Source organism: Neopelma chrysocephalum, unplaced genomic scaffold (assembly GCF_003984885.1).
Source record: "Neopelma chrysocephalum unplaced genomic scaffold, ASM398488v2 Primary Assembly neopelma1_117, whole genome shotgun sequence".
Lineage (NCBI taxonomy): Eukaryota > Metazoa > Chordata > Aves > Passeriformes > Pipridae > Neopelma > Neopelma chrysocephalum.
This window is the reverse complement of record NW_020897779.1, coordinates 1,404,875-1,429,359: the sequence shown is the minus strand read 5'-3', so window position 1 is coordinate 1,429,359 and position 24,485 is coordinate 1,404,875. Positions and strand designations below refer to the sequence as shown.

Here is a 24,485-nt window from a genome sequence, read left to right as displayed (position 1 = left end):
ACCACTGCCCTTCCTGGCCACAAGGGCACTGCTGCCTCCCCTTCCCGGGTCCCTCTGGGGCGAGGGGATGCAAGCTGCAGCTGCAGCTGGAGCTGGAGTGCAAGGGCCTGTCTGTGGCCACACACTCCAGCCACGGGTCACAGGGCTGCTGTCCCTCCCTGCCGGAGGTGAGAGGCAGAAAAACATGGAAGATCAGAGTATCTTCTGATTCTCCTGGCTAATATTAGAAATGAGAAGAAATGGAGATGGGAGCTGAAAACTGCACCTGCCAGAGCTCAAGAGGCTTTTTGATAACATGTTGCGCTGTGTGTTGGTACAATTTCTCAGGTGATTAATCGTCCTCATCAAGGGCTGTAGCAGAATGGGTGGTAGGTAGGCTAAAAGCATGTCATGTCAGCACTAACATTTTTATTGCAAATAATAATGTAATAATAACCATTAATCAAAAATTACATCAACATCAGGCCCGTGGCCCTGGGGTGGTTCCAGCCCTGCATCCACCCTCCCTCCATCCACTCTGTTCGGCTTCAGTGACAGCTGTGCTGGCTCTTGGCAGGTTTGGGCCTCTGAGACTGTCCTGTTCTCAGTGTTGCTAGAGAGACAATTGAAACCTGTTGCACACAAGTTTGTCCTCTTTCCAGTTCCTTTCCACCTTTGGTGTTACACTGGTGTGAAATGCCCATACCATAAAATCTAAATTCTTATCCTTTATCCAATTTCCCTTCCTTGGTAGGCCTCACAGCAGTCATCAGACTGATAGAAACCTGGATTGTGGCTAACATTTGTTTTAAATTATAAACAAACATTAAAATCAGCTAAATGGATGAGACTCTACTTTCTTATTTGATGCTGGAGCAACTTCATGTATGTGCCCAAATTAATTTCTACCTTCAGAACTAATGCAACTGATCAGACAATTTCCATGTTTTACAATAGCAATCAGCAATTAATCCCAACGATATAATTGCAATTAACTATAGGCTGGATAAAGCAGTGCAGTACTGCATCAGTTTGTGGAGACCATCCTCTAAAGCTGTGGCACCGATGGTGGACTGTAAATGTTCATATTTCCAAGCCAGGCTCTTGATTTTCTTGATTACATCAGCATGTAATCTCTGCTGATGCTATTGATGCTCTCTTTCCAGAATCCCATGGATGCCCTTGAAATTTCTGTGTTCGCAATTAACATGTCCTTTTCCTTCCCCATTCACTACCAAGACATCCTGTTTGTGACACTGAGGTTTTCTGTGGTATTCACATGGCCTGTTTATTGTCTTGGCTCCAGTGATCTTGCTTAGTAGGTCATTTACCCTAAAAATAAAGATTACATCTGTGGTATCTTGCTCCATATGTCACAGACGTGCACAAGTGACATGGGATTGCTTGTGCTGATAGGAGGTTTGTAGTGCTGAACCACGAGACACACGTGTAGGCATGCTGCACGTGGGGCTAGCTGTGGTGTAACCTGTATAAGTGAAGCACCTCACCTCCTAATGGGGAAAGAGCCATTTGAGCTGTGTTTTGCTCCTAAGCACTTTCTGTGCAATCTTCTCTCCTGCTGCACTGACATATTTTCTCCAAACAGCACTGTGAGGAAAAGTGCTGTGCCTCCACTGCACAGACTTTTATCAGTGCTAAGCTTTCCTTGCACCATACTGGTACCTGCTCCAGGATCTGATGCTAGATAGCAGCATTTCTAGCTGGCATACTGTTGCCTCAGCAGCCCTGAGGATTGTAATAAGCCCCTTTTCTTTTGGTTTCATTCACAGCTTTACACACTTTACTGAGCCCCCATGTGCCCTTGACCTGGCTTCTAGGCATCTGCCTTTGACCTGACTTCACGTCTCTCCGGTTTGGATTTTGAATATTGCCATATCTTCTCATAGCAGTTTTCTGCAGGGAATTTAACAGTCCCCCTGCTCCTCCCTATTAACACCCATGATTTAGAACAATTCTTTTTCAAAATTCCCCATTCCTCCTCATTCCTGGTTTTTACTTCTCTTGACTGACGCCATGCCCTGCTTACCACCAACACTGTTCCAGAGCTTTCAGAAAGGACAGCCCTCACAGCCCTGCTGTCAGCCACAGGCCCCCTCTGGTCCTGCACTAGGTCTGGGACTCCCAGAGTACAAGTCCAAGTGGTTGGGTCTCACCTGTGCAGAAGGCAGTAGGGATGGAGACTTTTGCAAAGAACCCCTCTTTGCCACATCAGGCTCAGACAGACCCTCATCCTTGACAGTAAACAGACTGATGCAGGAATCTGCCTTTGATCCCCATGCGTTCCCCCTAAGGTATGTGTCATCCCCTCCCGCAAAGCACAATCGAGATCCCAAATCTGTGCACAAAATGATAACATTTATTGAAAGAGTAATTTTTTTTTAATACAAAAGAAAGCTCTGTACATAGTACTGTGATTACTTCCACATCCTTCCAGAAACACAACCCTGGAAACTGGAGGGAAAAAAAAATAATCCCAAACACACTTATGCGTACACACACACGCGCACACACACACACGCACGCCCACACACACACACACCCCTCAAACCAGTAAAATTAACTAAAAATGTCACCACACAATAAATGCCATTTCATCCCTGATACACAAGTGTTCTTACAAGTCTGCACTTAAATAAAATACACCATTAGCGTTTAACCAGCAGTTGCCTTTGGGGAGCCAGGGAGGGGATGCAGTCAGACACCCTGTAGCAGCAGGGGCTCTCCTGCCATTCTGGCCCAACAGCTCTGCTCCATAGTGCTAGCACAAGCAAAGCAGAGCAAAGCCAGGCCACACTGACGTGCTGGGGCAAAGGACAACGCAAACCCCAAACCCACACTTCTCCCTGGATGAACTCCTAGGTACCCAGATTGCTTTGGAAGCATTACTGAGCAGTTTTCACACACCTAGCAAAGGGACATGGCTTAGCACTCCCATATGCTCTGAGCTGCAGTGTATGCATCACTCTTAGAGCAAGAATACTAAGGGGAGGCAGCATGCAATGTCACTCTCACCAACTCTCCACAACCCCTTCCCAGGCTGTTAACAGACCAAGGGCTGAAAGACCCTTCTGGGAATTCTTTGTACAGGAAGCTTGGAGGGAACCTGTCCACATCTGTGCACTGCAGAAAGGCTGTAGAGGGGGATCTGCAGCCCAGATCTTCAGCTAGGGGTTGAGAAGATGCTACCCGCACAGCAAGCAGGGAGAACAGGGATTAGCCACTGCTGGTCACTCACCACACCCAGGGAAGAGCGGGGATGCCTATATCCCTTAGACAGTCACAGGCAGCACTGCTCCACACCAAGAGCAGTGACAAAACAGCTGCAGGTCCCTGGACCAGAAGTGAACAGGGTGATCATCAGAAAACCCAGCTCAGCTCTGGCTCCCATGCACGCTACAAATCCCCTGCTCCTGAGGAATGGGTTTCCCACTTCTAGAAACTAGCCACTGCTTCACTTGCCTTCTGCCCATTGAGCCCAGAATTATGAGTCCTCAGTATAGATAAGTGGGAAACAAGCATCCCACTCAGTTGAGCTTGATCCCTGGCACATGCTGGTGGATGAAGAGTGTGGCTTAAACGCTAATGCTGAGGGAACATGTCCAAGGTTACAATACAAACTCAAAAGCAAGGCCCCTTTCCTGCCTCCATGCCCACCCACCCACCCCTCTCCCATCCCCCTGGTACAAACCCCATTAAAACTGTACAGGAGCCAAACTTTTATTCCTTAAAGAATTACATAAATACTGAGTTTAACACTTAGAAAAATAAAGTAATTTTCTTTTTTTTTTCTCCAAGGCTTCTTTTGTCTTTAACTTAAAAAAAAAAAAGTTACAGTAGCTGCTTCCTCTCCTAAGGATTCAGCAGCTTCTCTCACTTGCTCACTCTCCCTCCAGGGACAGGGCTAGGTAGCAGAGCCATTCACAGCAACTCCCATGCAGGACCAAGCATGCTCCAGCCCTTCTCCCTTGGCCTTGCTGAGCCGTACAGGCATCACAGCTGTTCCTCCACAGCCCAGGATGGCCTGCAGATCACCCTGATGCTAAGAGGAAGAGCCTGCCACCTGCCCAGCAGCTCAATGCCCCATGGGCTCTTCCCTTTGACATTTGAGTTGTTTCTCCACCTTGCATCAGACACAGAAATTTAGAACACGCCGGCTGGAGCTGCAGGGGGATGTAAGAAAGACCCAGCCACGTTCCCCTGGGTGTATGGAGTCCACAAGCAGTGCGAGGGCTGAGAGTGTGGGGCTGAGCAGAGCACAGAGCCCCTGAGGAGCTCTCCAGGGCATCATTGTGTTCCTGGACATCTACAGACCACCTCAGCTGTGCAAGGGCAGCCGCTGGGGCTGGGCCAATCAGGCTGAAAATCTGCCAGGCAGCCCAGTGAGGAGGCACTAAGGGCAGAGGGCTCACTGTAGTGCATACAAGGAGGACAGGGCCACATGCCAACAGCTGTGCCCTGCCCTCCAGAAGGAGGGCGCACAGGCCCAGAGACGCACATGCAAGCTGGCCCCTCCCTCCTGTCCAGAGCCCAGGGTGAGTTGCTGCAGCCAGGACCTGTCACCCCACAAAGGCACATTGCTGAGGCCAGCAGCACAGCCTCAACCCACTCTGCTCTGAGCTGCGCCTGCATGATGGCTCCGGGACTGAGTTGAGCCCCACGCAGAGTAAACACTCACGGGCAAGGTGACTCGGAGCACCCAGAAGGAGCCAGAGCCTTCAGCTGGGAACGGCCCGCAGTATTTATTTACAGTGCAGAGCAATCCTCCCCTTGAGAGACAAATTTCTTTGGCTGGCGTGAGACAAGCACAGCTATTGCAGCATCCAAATGCCCCAAGCCCTGCATGGCCCCAGCACCGCTCCACCCCAGGTGGGTTCTGCAGCCCCACGCGCATGCCTGTGTGCGTGGGGGTGGGCGAGTGCGTGTGTGTGTGTGCATGTGTGGATGAAGGAAACGTGAAAAGGCAACAATAAATAACTGGTGCAGTCTGTACGAGAAGGAATTGCCACCAGCCCCAACACTGGCATGACAAGCCAGGTACAAAAGGCTGGCAGCAGAGGCCTCTCAGTCACTCTTGGCGCTGTGTGAGGTGTCCAAGTTGACCACCTGCAGCTCCGTCAGGCTGCTGCCACTGCTGCTCTGCTGCCCGATGACAGCCATCTAGAGAGAAAAGGGAGGAGGACCCACTGGGGGACAGCATGCCCTGACACCATGCTTGCCAGCAGCCAGGGGGGCACTGTCCCTCCTGGGCACCTGTCCATGGAGGACAAAACTTCGTCTCCCAAAGGTGGGTGGCACTGACAGCTTTCCCAGACCTTGAGGACTGACCCTACCCAGCCAGGTCTGCCCACATACACAAAGGATGTGCAGGCAGGAGCAGAGCAAGAATACCCCCTGAACACCTGCAAGTACTACTCTGTGCCTACCTGGTGAAGCTGGACAGCTGAGACTGGGATCTGAACAGTGCCTGATGGGGCTGTCAGGAACACTTGGGGGACGCCACCTGCCACAGAGAGAAGCACAAATGACACTGTCCCTTAAACAGTGCTCCCCACTTGGATCCATTCTCTGAGCTCCATGGAGCTTCACAAGGACAAAGCTGCCAATCTGCATACATGGAGGCATTCCAGAAGAAAGCCACATGCATTAGTTTTCCAGATGCTAGGAGAAGCAGGCACAAGTCATCAATCCAAGTCTTGACCACATGGCTTCATGCTGTTTAGTTCCCTCATGCAACCACACAACCTCTTCAGCGTCTCCTAGCTCCCTCTGCTGCCTGCCCCACACGCCACCCATCCCAGAATCCCTCACCATTTTTACCCAGTAAGAGCTCAAGCAATCCTTTGCACAAGAGAATGGCAAGATCTAGAAGTGCACATCAAGCATCACCCTTGCCAGGCCTTTGTACAGCCACTAGGACTGCTGAGAAGAAAATTCTTGGAAATTAACATACAGTATAAATACATGCAAGAGGAGAAAAATCAGGATGTGGGTGCACTTTAAGGGAGCACTGACCCAGACAGCTCTCTTACCCTGATCCTGGACCTGGCCGTGGGACACCTGCATCGCTGAGGGCGCCTGTGGGAAAGCGTTGAGGACTGCAAGTCCACCGTCCGCAAGGCCAGATGTGGGCGCATACATCACCGCGTGTGGGCTGGGGTACATCATGTGGCCACCCACAGTGGTTGGCACAGACGACGTCATGATGGTCGCTGGGAGGGTCACTGGCACCAGGACAGACTACATGTGAGCCACATGAAAGGGGTCTGCCACACTCACATGCCTGCTCAGCACCCCTCAGCCATGCTGTGCTGAGGCATGGTGCATGCATCTTGTCTCCCAAGCTCTTGGGGAAAAGTCCCATAGATCAAGCAGAAGAGCTCAAACCTCTCCTTTCATGAGCATGAAGGGGCAGAAAAGCACAGTAGTCAAACATCCCAGGACTAAATTCAACTTGTATCTCAAGTTCCCTGATGAAGCTTTAATAAAGCTGTTGAACTAGATTCAGCCTGCATCCAGGCATCTGAACTCAGAATTTGCCAACAAAGAGACGTCCTCTGCATAGACAGTAAAAATCTCAACCAGATGTGAGCCAATGCCTTGTGAAGCAATGCTGCCTCACTAAGAAACCATTTGAGAACTGGGTAACCTGTTCCCAGCTCCATGCTGTAAGAGTTAATGATGTATCTGGAGAAGCTCTGAAATCCCTTGGAAGGTGCCCTAGGCACAGCAGCATCTACCTAGATATGGCGTAGCACAGGAGCTGGCAACAGGGATCAAGACACCTGTGAAACTGACATAAAGGCTGGGATAGAGTTGGTCTAAAGAAGGAAACTGGGCAGGGAGCAAGCATGAGGTCTGTTGGTGTGGGTTGTTATCAGCAGTGGTTAGGAAGGCAGACAGAAGGTGGTTACCTGTTCCGCTGGAAGAGGTCTGGGTAAGGTCAGTGCTGCTGTCACTAGAGGGAGACGTTTGCTGCGGTGCCTGGTGCACCTGGATCGCTTGGACTGGGACCTGCTGAGCCATGGTACCACCTGGGGAGAAAGAAGAACCCATGAGCCTGTGGCTCTACAGGGATGCAGGCACTCTGGACCATGTGAAAGCACCCCAGTCCTTCACTGACTGCATACAGTTCCACAGCGTGACTCTGCACTGCGCTGGGGAAGGCTAGACAAAAGCAGCATGTTGCAGAAACCAAAACATGTTCTTTCCTGGCACATGGGCCAAGAACTAGCTGGCCCACAGAGCTCCAGAGAGTAAAGAACAGACCACAACAGCTTTTGCCAAACTTCCAGGCATGGTTCAGGAACATCTGGGGTCCTCCTCACCATTCCTGGCTCCACCAAGACACAGCACAGAAGATGCTGGGAGGAGAGGGCCCAGCATATGCCTCTCCAATGCCCAGCCAGCTCTGCAAGAATCGCTGCACCAAGCAGAAGCGCAAGAGCCCAAATGTGCAAACCAGCTGGTCTCTGCTGCCTTCACAGTCTGGAGATCAGCTCCATCCTCTACAGGGCTCTAGGCCACTGCTATCTCAGAGCTTGTGACCTCAAGGACAGCACAGTGCCCTACACAGGCATTACAGAACAATGTCTCAAGGCATTGAATCCTAGAGGTGCAGGGGCACAGCCACACAGCCTCTGGCCCAGACCACTCACTGCAAAGCAATTCAGCTCCAGAAACAGAGCTTAGCACAGAAAGCTCCCCTAAGGCTGAGGTCCTGTCTCCAGAGGGAAGAGCAAGGGATGTCAGGGAGCAGGAATCACTGTCCACCTTGCTCAGACTGGGCATCTCCCCACACATCACACGAGAGAGACATACATCAGTTATTCTCTTAGTTCCTCCAGATCACAAGGGAAATCCAGACCCCTTGCATGGGATCATACTGTCTGCCAGGGCCCATGGGAGCCTTAAGCATTCCAAGAAAGTACCCAGGCTATCAGACTCATTGACTTGGGCACAAACAGGACACAAGAAATACTGTCAGTGCTGGTCCTCAGATGATGGCTGCCCCACAAAGGAGAGCCTAGCCCTGTTCTGAAACTCCAGCCAGGAGCATGTCCAGCCACAGCACCACACCTGGAGAGCCTTGACTCAGCACTAGAAGAAATTCTTACAAAGGACAGTGTACACAAGGCAGCACAGCAGCACCACTCCTCTGCTCTGTGTCTCCCCTAATCACTGTGGTTCAGTGACTGACTGCGGACCCCAACACAAAAGCCAGGGCAGCTGCTACTCAGTAAGCAGTCACTGGGCACCTGAGCCCCTGCAGTATCCTTCCATCAATTCTAGCACCACAGTTCAGCCTCAGCACAGCTGCACTGGAGACCTGTCTCCTCTGTGTTTGCTAGCCACAGGCCAAACCCTGGGGCAGGAGACTGAAAACCCACTGCTTCCCTTGGTCTGTATCCTCCAGGATGCCACTCCTGCCCACGTCAAGAATTCTTCCCATCAAGATGTCTTCCCATCTCTCCCCCGAAGGCACAACAAGGGTACTCTGTGCTCTGCCTCCTCTGTGCTTCCACCTCAGTCAGTGGTCAGCTGTGTGGCCAGGACCAGGACCCGCACAGACGCCTCCATCCCCCCACCTCTAGCAAGCGGAGGAGAAGCGAGTGCTGACCTGTCAGCGACACGATCTGCCCTCCAGCTCTGGCAGGGAAGCGGAAGACTGTCTGTTGTGCCTGCTGCAGCTGTCCAGCTGTACCCATGACCACCTGGCCCTGCTGGCTGGAAAGAGCCAGAGAGTGCGGCTGTAACTGAGTGAGAGGAATGGTAGGGGTCCCCGGAGAAAGGGAAGCACCTGCCGAAAGGAGGGAGAAAGAAAGGCTTTGTCACCACCAGCTCTTTTCACTCCCTCCAGGCTTCTTGGTGCTGTCCTGGGGTCCTAGCTCAGCTCCCTGCCACCTCCCAGCAGCAGGGCCAGCTAGCAGCACTCTAAGGAAACAGTCACTACATGACCCTTCCCCAGCCACTGGCCTGGCTGGGTTTGGACAAGGAATCTCAGTCAGATTCACCTTACAGCAATAACCCACTCTGCTTCCCTTCTGCCACTAGGCCTCCTCTTCCCCAGAGAGAACAGCAACATACTCCAGGTGCAGAGGCGGAGCAGCCTGCAGATGCAGCCCTCAGCCCCTAAAGGCACTGACCTGACATGAGGGTGAAGCCAGTGGGTATTGGCATGAGGCCCCCAGACGTCACTGCACTGGCTCCAGTAGTCTTCAGCACTGTCCCGTTGGCACTGGTGACGGCATTGGGGCTGATGCTGGCAGACACTGGTGCCAGGTAATTAGTGATGGGGAATGATGGGCCACTGCTGACCTGCATGGAGGTTGAGGTGGTGGGGGCTGTCTGGATGGACGTTGTTCCCGGCAGGTTGGTGACAGCGAACGCGGGTTTCAGTGCATCCTACAAAAGGAGAGATGGTGAAAACTCGGACCAGCCCATGAGACATCTGACCATGACACCAAACCAGGCTCTGTAGGTTGCATCCCCTTGCCAAACCATACCCTCATAGCCTGCTGCCAGCACATGGAGGAGAGCCAGGGCAGCAGAGAAGAGTTGCTTGTACAAACATGAGGAGACTGTACCCAATAATGCAGCATGAGGAGAGCTAGAGAGTGTTCAGCGTAAACTTTGGATACAAGCCCAGGGCCACACAGATCCCCTGAGAGCCTTCCCTGCAATGCATCAGGGAAAAAGCAACCCTTCCTCTCCCCAGGAGTCCCCAAAACATCTAAGAGGAGAACAGCCTCTTTTTGGCACACAACAGGTAAAAGCAGTCCTTGCAGGGACAGACGTAAAGGCATACACTGCCTCCTGTCAGGAACACACAGCACTTCCCTTAAGGCAGGAAACACCCAACTGAGAACAAGTTGAGAACTGGCTCTTAAAGGCAGTTGTACGCTGAAAGTAGCAAGGGAGAGGTGAACAACGGCAAACCTGGACACCAGGGAGACCCAGACCTGACAGCAGCTCTGGCAGGCCCTGGGGAATGCCTCAACAAGTCTCCTGGAGCAAAGGCAGTAGAAAGCACCTATTTGCAAATCCACTAGCAGGAGATGGGCACAAGGCAAATGCTTCCAAAGGACCCTACGTGTCAGCTACAGCCAGCACACAGCACAGTCCTGCAAGGAGCATCAGAGCTCTACGCCTGAGGACGGCATTGCTAGAGAGAAGCTAAACACCAGGGAAAGGGCCCTGTGCTGGGCCAACACTAGCCTCAGAGATTGGCCTGCCAGGTCTGGAAACAAGGGAGGAATGCGTGTGCCAGGCTGCAGAGCACATAACACCCTAGCTTCCACAGCCACAAAGCACGAAGCTAGATGTGGCTTGGGTCTGCAGAAACCAACCAAGCCTTGCTGTCTCTAACAGTCATATTTCACCTAACATGCCTCTGTCCGCCAAATCCCCTTTCAAATACCCAGGGTCCCCATGGCTCCTCTCCTGCCCTGCTCATCTGGCCAAGAGCACACTAAGAATGCACTGCTTCACAGGAGACCATGTCACAAGCCACAAGGGACCTGCCATCCCCGTGTCCTGCCACAGCTGCCAGTACGCCTGGGAAGAGTTAAGGCTGCCACACTCCCACCCCTCCCACTGCAGACTGGTGGGCCCAGCTCTCCCACGTGCTAAGCCTTGTTCCCAGCTTGTCAGGCTGCCAGGAACAAGGAATTCACAGCTCAACGAACAGCTAAAAAAGGGAAGGCAGCCCATTTTGGACAGGGGGATCCAATCCCAGGCACTCAGTCATGCCCCAGGGCCTGGGGAGGGAGGAGAGCAACACCCTTGGCACCGCAGTGCCTGAAGTCCAAATTAGAAGAGGCACGTGATAACAGAGCAGAGCCCAGCAGAAGCACTTTCCATTAGCTCAACCACAAACTCCTGCCGTCGCACATGGGACACAGGAGGTTGTGGGTGCCCTCCCCATGTGGGTGACAGGGCAGAGCTCTCCCCAGCCCACTGAAGAGCCAGAGCAGAGTGGGGCAGGACAGATCCTGTTCCCAGTTGGAAAAGCCAGGGTTCCACATCCCCAGCTATAGCTCTAAAGCAGTACACCCCTGAGACATAGTCCCCAGGCAGCCAGGGCACTTCATACTCTCAGGGCTTGAGGAGACATCCCAAAAAGTTCACAGCACTCTACTCAAGAGGATTCCCAGGGCTCCCTAGAAGCATAAGGGCAAATCTCAGTATGATGAGAACAGCAAAGGTGCTTGGAGAGTTTTTGCCAGCAGGCTTGAACCATGCATACTCCATCTCTGCACTCCCTGTTCTGACACAGGGGAGACTCAGATTCCTCCCATCTTTACTGTGTTTGTCTTGGGCTGCATCAATAGTTCCCAATACAGAAAGAGAGCTGGGAGAGGTTGCCACGTACCCATGACTGTCTGGGATCCCTCAGTGCCCCTGGGCTCCTTGGTTTTCCCCAGCACCCTGCAAAGCCCAGACTACACGCATGAGGCCAGCCTTCAACAGGAGCCAAGCCACGGATCACCTTCAGCAGAGGTTACCCAAGGAGCCATGGACAAGCCTTGAGGCAAACAGCAGCCCTGAACTCCATTCCCTTCCTGATCCAGTTGCACATCCATTCCCCATCACAGCTCAGTGCAAACTTCAGTTTGCAGAGCAGTGTCTGGGAACCAGCACAGAGCAGAGAGGTGCAGCATAGCAGCAGATGTCTGCCCACACCCACATCACTGCTTTACAGAATGAGTGGATCACATAACCACACCCAAGAGACTGCACATGGACAGTGTCCTTTGGGGCCTGCAAGAGATGAGACAGGTCAGTGCACAACAGTATCATCATGAGGATACAGCATGTCCCAATCCCAGCTGTGGTCCGAGCTCAGCACCATGGCAGAGAGTTTGGGTCTGGCACAGCAGGAGAGTCTCATAGCTGCTGCTGGCTGTAGCACAGCGGAATGCCAGCAGGCTGCTGACTGCAGGTAACAGCCTGGCTGCATTGTCTTCCCAACTCTGCTGCAGCAGCTGAACACAAGCAGGTTTTGTCCACATAGAGATCTGGAAAGCAGAGTTCACACAGGAAGGCCAGGAAGCCTCTCAGAGCATCCTATGCAGCTGGACCTGATCATCCATGCTCTGAATCTCCTGCCACCTCCTCCAGTGAGGTACCTGTGTAACCTAGCCATGTGTACCACCCATCCCTCAGCAAATGCCAGCCACCTAGCATTGCCCACCCACAGGCTCCCTTAATTCTCAGAGGACTTCTTGGTCTATCTGAATCGGGCTGATCTCTGCCAGAGCACCAAGCAGACTTCCAGGCCTGTAGAAGGCACAGCAGGACTGGGAAAGGTCAGGGTAGGACTGTCCCCAGTCTCAGGGCTTGCCTTGACAGGAACTCTCAGCAGGCCAGGGTGGGTTTAATCAGAATGTCAAGCAGAAGACAGGGCCATAGAGCTCCTCCAGCCTCACATCAAATGCTGGCTGTGGCCACAAAACACCCCACACTAAGCATTACCACTGGGATGGAGCTCGCAGGGTTGCATCAGAAAGTGGGAAAAGAGAAGTTGTGTTAAGATCTCTGCAGAGTAAGTGCACCCCAAGAGAACAGTTCATTTGGGGCTAATTAGCAGCACTTTCAGGAAGAATCTAAAGGGATACGATGTGGACAAGTCCCGTGCTAGGGACAGATCAGCTACCACGCACAGTGCTTCCTGCACTTCCAAATTACTCCAGGCACAAGAAATTTGTCTCATTACAAAATGCTCACAGAACTTGTCTTTTCATCCAGGAGAAGCCCAAGAGACACAAGTCCTTACAAACACAGGCTGCACAAGGGAAAGACTGCTGGTGATAGCAGGCTCCTCTGCCTACTGGAAAAGGCTGACACAGCTCACACTGAGAATCAGAGGCACTCAGGAAAGACATGCCAGACTGGGATAGCCAGGACTGTGTTGGGCTCTCATCAGAAGGAAGCCTTCCCAAGGACTCTTCTGGACTCCTGCACAGAGTTTCCAGTCAGGAACACTTTGGCCCACCACAGCTCCTCTGTTTCCAGGGATCTCTGGGATTGCTGATGTTTCTCAGGGCTCAGCTTGTGCTTGGTGCAGCACTGCACACATGCAGGGAAGTGGTCATGGAGGAATAGTGGCTGCTGGGCACCCAGCAGCACTGTGACCAGAGCTGTTGTGCTGTCATAGTGTAAAAACAGGCAGCTGAACACCCCTGAAGCCCCAGACAACATGCTGGGGACATGTCAGGGCTGCACTCACTACCTTTGTGATTATTCCACAGAGATCTCAAGGTTCTGTCTGCTTAATGTTTAGTGGCTACTGCATGGCAAGGATGCTGCTGTGGCTTGTACATAAATGGTTGGAGAGCTCCTAGAGCAAGGCCACAGTTCACCTGGAAGGATACTTTTGCAGCAAGCCCGGTATTCATGCCACAGGCACAAGTACAGGACTGCTCTAACTCACAGCACCCAAGGGCACTGCACATAGATCTGGGAAGCTGTGGCTCAACTCCAAATTCAGCATTTCATCCAAGCCTTGCACCACAAACTTCCCTGCCTCCCACCTCCAAGTACCTGTGGACCCGAGCACCAGCCTGCAAAGGAAGTAGGAGGGATACAGGAGACAGCTTTCTTGCAACAGCTCTGAGGAACAGCACCAGGGAATGCAGGGACAAGACAGAGCCCTTCCAGCAGAAAAGCACCATTGCATGACTCTGCACCCACAGGCAGGCCACCCTGAGCAAAAGGCCACAAGTAACACAGGCAGGCAATGGCCAGTGTCTGCAAGGACAACAGGCAGGGAGCAGAAATGGTCTGTCCAGCCAAATGTTTCCATTCCCCATGTCCTCCCTGCCCCCTTCCAAAACAGCACCAAAGCAAGAGACAGCTGCAGCTTATAAGGAATGTGAGGGGCCCTGCCAGGGACTCTGGCGAGGGAAACCAGGCCTTATAAGGCCATGGAGGCAGAATCAAATTTTTATCAATGAGTGCGAGAGCATGGAGACGCCTGGGGAGAGATAACAGTGCTGAAAGCTGGCCAGGGGGGTGGGCTGGGCCAGTGGGGAGCCATGCTGCAAAGGCCAGGACCAGGACACCTGCCACCCGCTTCCCTCCCTCTTCAAATCACCACTGTTGTCAGCCAAGGAGCCAACCCTGAGAGCACATAGCACAAGCTCACTGCAGTTGCAGCAAAAGGGGATCCATCCCCAGCTCCCTAAGCTGCTATTTAAAGAGGCCTGGTGATGATCAGGGCTCCTGGCACAGGCCATGCTTCCTTGGGAGCCCAGGAACATTACCTTGGTCTCCCCACTGCTGTCCGACTCAGACACCTGGTAGGTGAGGTCCGTCTCCTCAAAGCCCGTGGCACTCATGCGCTGGTCAGTGGTGGGGTCCGAGCGTGGGGGTGAGTCCGGGGAATTGAGGCATGTTTGGATCAGCGCCTTCCCTGTCTCACTGGTGATCATGGGCTGCAGCTTCCGTGTGGCAAACGTGTACACATGGCCTGTCTCGCTGGCCACCAACAGCAGGACTTGAGTGCCAGTCAGCGTGGAGAGTTCGTAGGCCTGCCAGCAGCACAAGGGAAGAAGAGGGAGTCAGGGAAGTCAGAAGAGGTGACAGGGACAACATATAGTGCAGGACAAGAGTCACTGCACGTCCCTGATCTCCCAGCATGGCTGTCCTGTTCCTCACACCAGCTCGGGCTTCCTGTCATGCCAGAGGAGCTGTGGCCTCTAAAACCACCCCAGATTGGTTCTGTACAGGTTGAACTACCTCGAGCTGTGTCCCCACTCCCTTTAGCATGCCCTTAGGTGATGCTGCCTGCCAAGAGGCTGCAGGTAGAGTGATCCCCTCAGTAGAGTAGTCTGAGAACACAGGGACAATGAAATATCTCCATTCTGGAAATCCCACTCACCTCTCCAGACACATCTGGATGTCTCTCCCTCTCACCTCTGTGAAAAGATGTTACTGGGCCTACATGTCTGTTACATTGTAACAACGTTACAATGTCTCTGCTACCTTGTTCCCCTTACTGACACTCCATCCAGACTAGGACCCAGATTCCTCTCTCAGGCTTCACAGTCCTGAGCACAGCTGTACCCAAGCACCACTGCACCACCATCCCCCAGGTGAATACCTGTAGACTAGGAAGTACACTCTTCATATGCCATCACTGCACACTACAAGCTTCCACAGACAGGATGCCCTAATTCTACATCCCGTACACCCAGGATGTGCCCAGTGGAACCCCATACCCATTCCCACCTTCCCAGGGTGCATGATGCCCAACTCAGCTATGGTGCAGCACTGCCCAGTTGTTCAGAAGATGCTATGAGCACCACCAGGGATGCAGGCGAGCCAGCTGCTTCCAATCGCCCACAAATTCCCCCAAGTTTCTAATCTGTCTTTGCACACCAGGAACCACGGAGCGCACTCTGGACCGGCCGAGACGTGGCGTTAGTCCCTTCCGCGGCCCGAGGAGCCAGCCCTGCCGGGCCCCTTGGCGGGGCAGGGCAGCTCAGCTGTGCCACCAAACACCCAGCGACGGCTCACAGTGTGGAGCGGCCCCGGTCAGCTGCGGCCCAGAGGTGGACGCTGCACCGGGATGGGCTTCCCCAGGCATACCAGACGTCTGTGGACCGCCGGGCACACCGATATCCCCCGGCCGCGGGGGTTCCCGCTCCTGGCCGCCCAGCTCCCCGCCCGAGGCTCCCGCGCAGCCCCCCGGAAGGGGCTGGTGCCGGGCCGCCCCCCCGGTCCGCGGGACCGGGAAGCCGCCGCCGTTTCCGGGCACGGCCCGCTCCGCGCTCGGCCGGGGTCCCACGGGCAGGTGGGACGCGGCCCACACCCCCGGCCAGGCCGACCCCCTCGCCAGCCGGAGTCGCGGGGCCGCACCTTCTTCATGATGCCGGTCTTCCTCTTGCTGAAGGTGGTGTAGCGCCGCAGCTTGTTGTCGATGAACTCCATCTTGATCTTCACCCGGCCCCGCGTCTTCTTCCCGGGCTTGGCGCCGCTCACGGCCCCGCCGCCCCCGCCGCCGCTGTAGGCGGCCGCCGCAGCCGCTCCCGCCGCGGGCCCCGCCGCCGCCGCCGCTGCCGCCTCGGCCAGGCCACGCTTCACGCCGCGCCGCTCGCCGCCCAGCTCCTCCTCCTCGGCCGACTCCGAGTCGCCCTCGCTGCCGCTGTACAGCGCCTCCCGCTCCAGGCGGCCCCCGGGCGCCCCCGCCGCCGCCCCGCCACCGTTAGCCCCACGCGGCACCGGCGACCGGCCCAGCCCGGAGCCGCGGGCCAGCGCGGCGGCAGCGCCGTTCCCGGCCCCGGCCTGGCTCGGCAACATCGCGGCGGCGAGCGCGGGTCGGGTCGGGCCGGGTCAGGCCGGCCCCGCCATGGCCCCGCCGCGCTCCGCGCTCACGGCCCCGCTCCGCCGCCGCCCCCGCCGCGCCGCACCGCCCCCATATAAAGCGATACAATGTTGCCTTTTATGGCGAAGGCGCTCCTTATATGGGGCGAGCCGGCGCCCCGCCGGGAGGCGCCGTCCCATTGGCTAGCGGCCGCCGAGCACCGGCGCCCATTGGCCGGCGGCTGGCGTTTGATTTGCATACGGTCCGACCGCGCTCGCGTCACCCCCGGGTTGAAACACGCAGGGAGGCTCTTAAAGGGACCGCGCGGCCGGGCGGGCGGGGCTGGGCCCGGCCCGGCCCAGCTGGGTTCGGTTCGGCCCGGCCCGGCCCGGCCGTCCTGCCGCGGGGCGGGGAAGCGAGGGCTTAGACGCCCGCGCTGCCAGCCCTCCCCTCACCTCCTATTCCTACCGCCAGCTCCAGGCAGTTGGGTCCTCGTAGGGGACACACCACGTGGCTCAAAGATCTACCTCGCCATCCTCAGGATCTAGCCAGGAGGGGCTCCGCACCATCCTGCCTGCCTGTAAGTAATGCCACTAGCTGTTGCTCGCGGCAGCTCTCCACCCCGGCTGCTCTCAGACCCTGCAAGGGACAACGTGCTGCCCCCCCTGTCTCTCTGTAGTGGCTGCAGAGGCAGTGGGAGGATCTGTGGGCAACGTGGGTGCTCAGGGGTGTGCAGGACACAGGACTGAGCAGATATGTCTGAAATACACATTACCCAAGCACAGGCTGATCACTAGTCCGAAGAGAAAGGGTCTCGATTTATCAGGATGGGCCACAGCTGCCTTCAAATCCACAGGAGGTGAGGATGAGGATGTACGACAGCCATCCACGGGTACGACAGGCCAATTTGTACACTTGGGACGATGGCTGGGCAGGCCCCAGCACAGATGGCAGCCCCTGCCCACCCCTGCTCTGCAGATCAGAGGGTTCCTAGCAGGTGGCACAGGTCACGTCCTCTGCCCAGGTGTGGCCCAGGACCTCCACAGGAGGGACAGCCCACATAGCCAGGACAACTGTGTGCAAGGCAGGCTGCGTGTGGGTCAGCAAAGCTGCAGGAGGGACCACAGCCCCAGAGCTCAAAGCTGTGAGAACAGTCACATCCTTGGCTGAGGAAAGGGCTCTCCCACACCCTGTCCTACAAACAGGAACTGCACCCCAGGGCAAGACCTCACCTGTGACAGCACCAGCCCTGCCACAGGCCCATCTTGTCTCCTGGGCACCCCATGGAAGGTTCTGCAACTTGCACAAGCCTTTTCCATATCTGCCTCATCACTCAGAGGACATGCGCGCTTGCCACCAGTCTTCACAGCTGTCTCCCACAGCCCAGAGCCAACCTCCTACAGAGCAAGGGAGTAACTGCAAAACTAAACACCCCCCTCACTGCCACCACCGCCTCCCCCTCCTCCCCGTCAGCCATGCTCCTCCAGTGAGCACACATGCCATTTTTAGCTCCCAGCAGGGCTGCTGGAACTCACATGCCTCCATCACATGCCCTGGCCACCTTCCCTTCAAGCTGAGCACAAACTACACCTAGCACAGGTGAGACTGAGGCCCTTCTATGTCATGCCAGGCTGAGAAAGGGTCAGCAAGACTCTCTGCATGGCTGGAGGCACCAGTTAGACTGGGAACAATAAACACATAGATCTGACAGCCAGAGCCAGGCCGGTCTGCCTGCCTAGCACAACTATACAACCATTGTAGGTTACCAGAATTTGGTTTTCTCTTGCTCATGAGATGGCTACACACTCCCTTCCTCTCCCTGGGCCTTCTGATGGCAGGGCCATGTGGAGGCCTTTTGCTCCCCAAGCTGCAGGAGGGTCTACGCAGGCAAGAGGTGAGAGCTGGCTCATCCTTTCTGTTGCCATCTTTTCCCTCCCTGGCCTCATCCTGGGGATGTTTTCCAAGACACTTGTCCTGCTTATGCTCTGAATGGGACCAGAGCCTGCCTCAGCTTCTGGAGATGCCAATCTCTCACCCAGGGCAGTCAGATGCATGCTGTAGAGCCAAGCTGTGTCCTCAAGCCACCATAACAGGCCACAGGTTACCAGCATGCCCTCCCTAACCAAACCAGCAGGCAGTGACAATGAAAGCAGCTTAAAGCAGGTTTTCAACCACTTGACAGTCCCATTTTATCTTCAGGGCTATTCTCATTTACAACCCCCCAGTCATAAAATTGCCATTTCTAACCCTCTTCTTACACAGCTTCAGGCACAGCACTTAACACTATGCCATAAAAGCCTCTTAACCTGATTACTCACAAGGTTCCTTCCGGACAAGTTGCCTAACAGCTCCACTCAAGTATGGGCCCAGCTGCCAGATGCCCCCAACCCTCCTTGCCTCCTTTTCAATCCTCCTCTAGGCCATTGCAACAAGCCCTTCTTCATCCTTTTCCAGCTCTTCATCCATATTTCAACTGGGAAACTATTAAACACCCTCTTCACTGGGTGCTGGGGTTTCATGGTTTCCATCCTGTTCCCGATCTTCCTACTACTGATACTTCAGCTGCTTTTTTTTGACTGCTGCTGAGTACAGGTAGCTGCTCTTTTTTTAACAGACGGATCTCTTCTATGAGCAGTAACAACTAGAATGGCGGTACTGCTGCACATGTAAAACTAGGTTAGGGCCTTTCTTAATGTGCTTTTTTCGGTCAGCAGAGGGGTGCATGAATGGGGCTGCTTCATGAGGGGTGACTAGCCACTATCTAAGGGTGACCCCATGCCCTCATGAACGGGTCCCACAGTACCTGAGCAGAACTGAGACAGGTGTCGGTATCAGGGTCCATTCACAGAGCAAACAATGAACCAAGTCCAGTATCTACACGGTCACGAAATAGAGCCAAAATCAGGACTGGATAATAAGGCCTATGTGCCTTATTTACAAGACAAAACCAAGAACACCTACAAGGTTGCTTAAAACAAATCTGAAGGCCCAGGCTTGAGCTTAAATGCAGCTCAAGAGTGTGGGGAAGTCCCAAGTGAGGCTGCTTAGGACAATTAAGGCCCATTAGTTCCCCCACAGGTGCTTGACACAGGGCTGCAGAAGATCCACAGGGCAGCAGATGAAATTGGAGTAAACCAAAAAGACACGCAGTAGATCTGTGCATTCACTGATCGGGGTGCTCAAAGTATACATGGGTGCAAGGGGAATTTGGATAACTTTCTGCCAAGAGAAAACATCAAGGACTGCTGGAAATGCCTGGTTTGGAGGTCTTAATGCTTTAGGGAGTTGTTACTGGGACTAATGTACACCTGCTTGCTCTTCTCTTACACTGTTCAGTAAATGTTCAATTTCGGCCACAGCTGGTGGCCCACTAGGTGAAGCTTTGCTCTGATGGAGCCATGCTGTTTTTCCTGGCCCTGGATAATCACACGTGTTCTTTAAGGTGTTCCTTCAATTTGGGCTGAGGCAATTGGATCCCACCTCTGCCAACTGCCCAAGTCCTCTCATTGTTCTGTAGGGGCTTTGGCTAGGACTGTATTTGCTCAGCTTGCTGTTTCCAATTAGTTTGGCCAACATCTGTCCTATCCTCAAGAATACAGAACATTTTCATGACATCACTTCCAAAAATACACAATCCCAGCCCCCATCATTCGACACCGTTTGGGTCTGGAGTTTGTCCTAGCTTTGGTGACTTTCCATTTGGGTGCTTCCCTGTAGTCACCAGGTCTTGACTGCAAGGCAAATAGGTACTCAAGTCTCCAGGATGTGCTGGGATAAAGAAGATAACCCAAACCTGACACTGCTCACTGAACAGCTCACTGCAGCCATGGTGTTCCCTCCCAGTACACAAGATACCTGCATGAATAAAGCTGCCAGAACAAGGATGTTACCCAAGAAATCCTTGGCATCTGTTCTCTAGTTATGGCATCACTGAGATTCTGCTCGGCTAGGCCACTGCAAGTGGCTGCAGGAATCAGCCCAAAGGGTGCAGTGGTCCTGCCTGAAACGAAGGACAGCAGAGAGGAAAGTCCACAGGAACAGGATGGATGGGAGAAATGGAACAAAAGAACATCAAACAGCAAATGTGAGAGGTCACTTGCAAGTTTGAGAGCACATATGCAGCAGTGCTGCAACACTCATCCTTCAAAAGGGTTGCGTGCACACTGGAGAGGACTGGGAGGGTGACAAGAGGGACATGCAGCTGCAAGGGGGACAAGGCAAGGCACATCCTGACACAGCCTGTAACAGCTCCTCTCAGCAGTGCCACCAGTCCCAGGCTGTGGCCAGGCCATCTGGTCATGGGAGGCAGCAAGGGTTCAGAGTTGCAGTAACCTGCAGCCAAGTCCACCAGGAGCACTAGGTCTAGTGAACTAGACGTGGTTGTCTCCCTCTAGAGAGGGGCCCAACACCCAGCCACTGCCAATCTTAGCTTGCCAAGAGGCCTTGGCTTGGGGAGACTCCATAGCTCCCAGCTGTAACACACAAGTGTTGGAAAACAGACAAACACTTTCAATAACTGTTCTATGGCCAGCCAACTTGCTTGCAGAGTTTCCAAGCAAGCCATTTCCTGGACCAAATTTGAGCTCAGAGTCAGCTAGCACACTTTAAGAAATGAGCCCTTTTCACCCTCCAGTATCTCCACAGCCTCTCTGGGTAGCAGAGGTGGGAAGGGGATCCTGGACATTTCTGGTCCATGCCTGTTTAAAGCAGAGCCATCTAGACTGGATTGTTCAGGACTTAACCGGTTCAGGGTTGAGCATTTCTGATGATGATGATGGAGATGCTGTAGCTTCTCTGGGACTCAAGACCTTTGTTACTGTCGAGGGGAAGCATTTTCTCTAATACCCAATATGAAAGTCCCCAGTGCAGCTTATGCCCATCACCTCCAGTTCAGCCCGAGTAGGCTTCCTGGAAGAGCTCAGATCTGTCTCTATAACCCCCCAACACAGAGCTGAGCAGCAAGTGAAACTGCTGGTCTGCATCTTGGTCAAACCCTGCATCTCACTATGTCTCCAAGGGACTTGGCTCATGTTCATGCTGTGGGGGCTGGGGCTTCTTGTACATCGTCTGCCCACCTTTCCCAAGAAGAGACTGCCAGGACCCTGACACTGCTCTGGGCCATTAGCACAGAGGAGAGGGTTGCAGACCACATATGACAGCAGGATTTCCCCCAGTATCCCAATACAGGCCTGGCCCTACTAGCTTCTGTGTTCCTCAAGAAGTAGCAGCTGTGCAAATACACAACCCAGTGCTGGCTGCAAAGCTGCTCCAGGCCACAAGAGGTGTGTGCACAAATCCCATTACTACCTGAACTGGGGGGAGACTGTCAACGCGTCCATAAGCGGTTATTTGCTTGGAGTTTGAGAGGGACATTTTCTCTTGAGACACCTGTTCCTGTTGGAAGGCAACCCATGACTGCCCAGAGAGACAGTAAGTGATGAGGAAAAGTGCTCCCTCAGGGAACACAAAGCTCAAATTCATCTGAGAAGAAGGCTAAAGGGCTAAACACAGGAGACAGATGCCTGAAGAACTGGCTCCTAACCCTTCCCAGGAGCCATGTGGAAGAAAACAGCTATCTGACAGCAGCATCTTACAAAGACAAAAAAAAACAAAAAAAAAAGCGCCTTCTTTATTGAGAGCAGCACATAAAAACCCAACAAAACCCAACCCTTCTTGGCTGCAGTACCCTCCACTCAAGCAAACAAACTAACCCACTCTAGGCTGCATTCCAGTAACAGAAATACTATGGTAGGGAGGAGTCAGCGCTCTGGAAGAGGGAGAGGGAGAGAGGGGGCTCTGCCCAGAGTCATAGTACAAAAAAAGGCACAGGGTAACTGGGAAAGGTAGTGAGCTCCTTCATATGCCAGGCACTTTGTGCTCCTGTTGGCTGGCCTGTACCCATGGGGGTGTGGGGAAGTCAGGCATGCCTAGCACAGATGGACGGAGAGAGAGGCCGGGCCAGGCCGGCAGGTATGGACGTAGTGAGCAGGGACACCCCAGCTCTCACTGGATGAGGGGAAGCTGCGCTCCATCCACAGCAGCAGCCTAAGGGCACCGGGCTGAGCAGGCGGAGAGCAGGAGGCAGCAAGGGCTGTCTTTTGGGACCTGTGGAGGAGGGGGGTGGGGCTGGGGTACACTGGCTTGTGCTTTGAGTCCAGCAGCTGCTGGCACTGAGCTGCTTGCTGGCGCATTGGGGTCGGGCTCAGCAAGGGGCTGCAGAAGTGCCAGGGGCTCCCCAGGCACACAGAGACCCCCTTCCACCCCGCCACGTCCTTCACCAGCAAGGGCCGGATGCTCAGGCTTTGCTGTCAGCTGAGCTGTCCCCAAGGGTGGTGGCGAGCTCACTGAAGGAGGGCCGATCCTTAGGGCTGGGGGCCCAGCAGCGCTGCATCAGCTTGGCCAGGCGGGAAGGGCAGCCCTCGGGGTGCGGGAGCTTCGTCTTTCCTGACTGCAGACCTGGCATGAAAGAAAAGTTCAAAGGGCGATAGGGAAGGGGTGTGATCCTCTCTGTGGGGTGCAAGGAGGGCAGCAATTCTCCATGCAGGCTGGGACAGCCTCCTCAGACAGATTAGCACCATGTCAAGAGGAGGGACATCACACAGCTTGTCTGGCCACCTTTACCACATGAAAAGAAATTAGGCTACCATTCCAGAGACAGTGCAAGGTACTCCACATACCTGCTAAGACCTCATCATCTGCCAGTGGAGTGTAGGGCATCTCCCCATGCGTGAAGACCTCCCACATGAGCACCCCGAAGGACCACACGTCCGACTTAGTGGAGAACTCATCTTCCAGCACAGCTTCAGGTGGCATCCAGCGCAGCGGGATCCAGGCCTGGCGGAAGTGGTAGTACTCACTGCGGGCAGGACAGGAAGGCAATGAGACTGGCGCCATTCCACCCCCATTCATTCCCCTGTCAGGCTCCCACTTGACCTGTTGTACACGTCCTTGCTGAGGCTCAGGGATGAGACCTTGACCTGCCGCTGGGCACTGACCAGGCAGTTCCTGGCTGCCAAGTCCCGGTGCACAAACCTGCCGTTGGAGAGATGCTCCATCCCCAGGGCCACCTGTGTGCAGAGAGACACCTGACGCCAGAGAGATGTCAGCACTGGCTGTCCTCCTTCAGGTCCCCCACCCCACAGCACTTCAAAAGCTGCACTGTCACCTTATGTTTGGTAGTGAGAGGCTGTGGCTTCAGAGACTCATCTTTACTCTTCGAGATCCTCAGGAACTGCTTCAGGTCCCCCTGGGAGACAGACAGCAATTAAGACACAGCACCTCTACATGCGGCCAGTCTCATCAGTCTTTGCAGTGCCTGGATTTGGCAGACCCACAGATCCTTATCTCCTGATCCATGGTCCCTGCCTTGCAGGGCAAGCCAGTATCTTGCTTCTGGGCCTCAACTGGCTATGATCAGGGCAAGCAGGCCTGAAGTCTCCAGGAGGTTTTTCATGCCCCAGATTGATTTCTCTCCTACAAACTCCAGACTGCCTATAGCCCTTAGCATTCACAGCCATTCTGCAGCATGCAGTCCCACAACTTAGCTTACACAGCTGAGTCCAGGACATAAACCAGGAATCAGGAGGATGTAAAGAACAAAGTCACCTCCAGGTCTTGCAGAAGAAATTCATTCCCCTTGAGACTCTTCCACAGGTTGGGAACAGTAGTAAGCTCAGCCTGGTATCCCTACACCTTGCCTGCCCTGTGCTGCCCAGCCTGTTGTCGCACTTGCAAGCCCCATGCCACTGTTGTCATCCCCCTGCACCACTGCAGGCACTGCTGGTAGGGCCCTTACCAAGTCCACATACTCCAGGACCATGTAGTGTGGCTCTGCCTCTCGGCACAGCCCCAACAGCCGCACCACGTTGGAGTGGTTCAGCTTGCCAAACATCTCTGCCTCTCGACGGAAGTCCAGCTGCAGCTGCTCATCCCTCGTCTGCAGGCTCTTCACCAGGACCAGCACTTCCCCCTCACCATCTTCTGCACCTTTGGCCTTGGCCAGGAACACTTCACCAAACTCCCCCCTGCCTGAAAGTGGAGAGAAGCACACGGGAAGAGAGTGTGTGTTAGGACAGCATGTGTATTTGACAGTTCAGTGGCTGCAGGGCCCTCAGTACCCCAGCACATTCCATTTCTTGGCTAGGACAGCTGGGGTTTCAGTCAGGTTTCCTGCTGGAGT

The 24,485-nt window shown here is 54.3% G+C and overlaps 2 protein-coding genes across 3 annotated transcripts in view; both read right to left on the bottom strand.

Annotated features, from left to right (window-relative positions):
• Positions 1–2,334: 2,334 nt before the first annotated feature.
• Positions 2,335–16,375, bottom strand: SRF (serum response factor). 2 transcript variants are annotated; one of them, XM_027696910.1, is made up of 8 exons: positions 15,862–16,375; positions 14,265–14,531; positions 9,144–9,402; positions 8,618–8,797; positions 6,912–7,031; positions 6,030–6,221; positions 5,424–5,500; positions 2,335–5,157 (listed from the first exon to the last, which is right to left on the bottom strand). In XM_027696910.1, exons 1-8 carry the CDS (start codon positions 16,300–16,302, stop codon positions 5,062–5,064), a joined length of 1,632 nt encoding a protein of 543 aa, XP_027552711.1. In that variant the 5' UTR covers positions 16,303–16,375; the 3' UTR covers positions 2,335–5,061. The 2 variants fall into 2 exon arrangements, with proteins under 2 accessions (XP_027552711.1, XP_027552712.1); XM_027696911.1 differs by lacking the exon at positions 8,618–8,797.
• Positions 16,376–21,896: 5,521 nt separating this feature from the next.
• The window catches only part of PTK7 (protein tyrosine kinase 7 (inactive)), a 37,524-nt gene continuing 34,935 nt past the window's right edge, over positions 21,897–24,485 (bottom strand). Inside the window, exons 16-20 of the mRNA XM_027696909.1 lie at positions 24,102–24,334; positions 23,472–23,552; positions 23,240–23,391; positions 22,984–23,162; positions 21,897–22,762 (exon numbers count right to left, since the gene is read on the bottom strand). Of these exons, the coding sequence (XP_027552710.1) occupies positions 22,602–22,762; positions 22,984–23,162; positions 23,240–23,391; positions 23,472–23,552; positions 24,102–24,334 (806 nt within the window). The 3' untranslated portion in view covers positions 21,897–22,601. The remainder of the gene's footprint in view (positions 22,763–22,983; positions 23,163–23,239; positions 23,392–23,471; positions 23,553–24,101; positions 24,335–24,485) is intronic.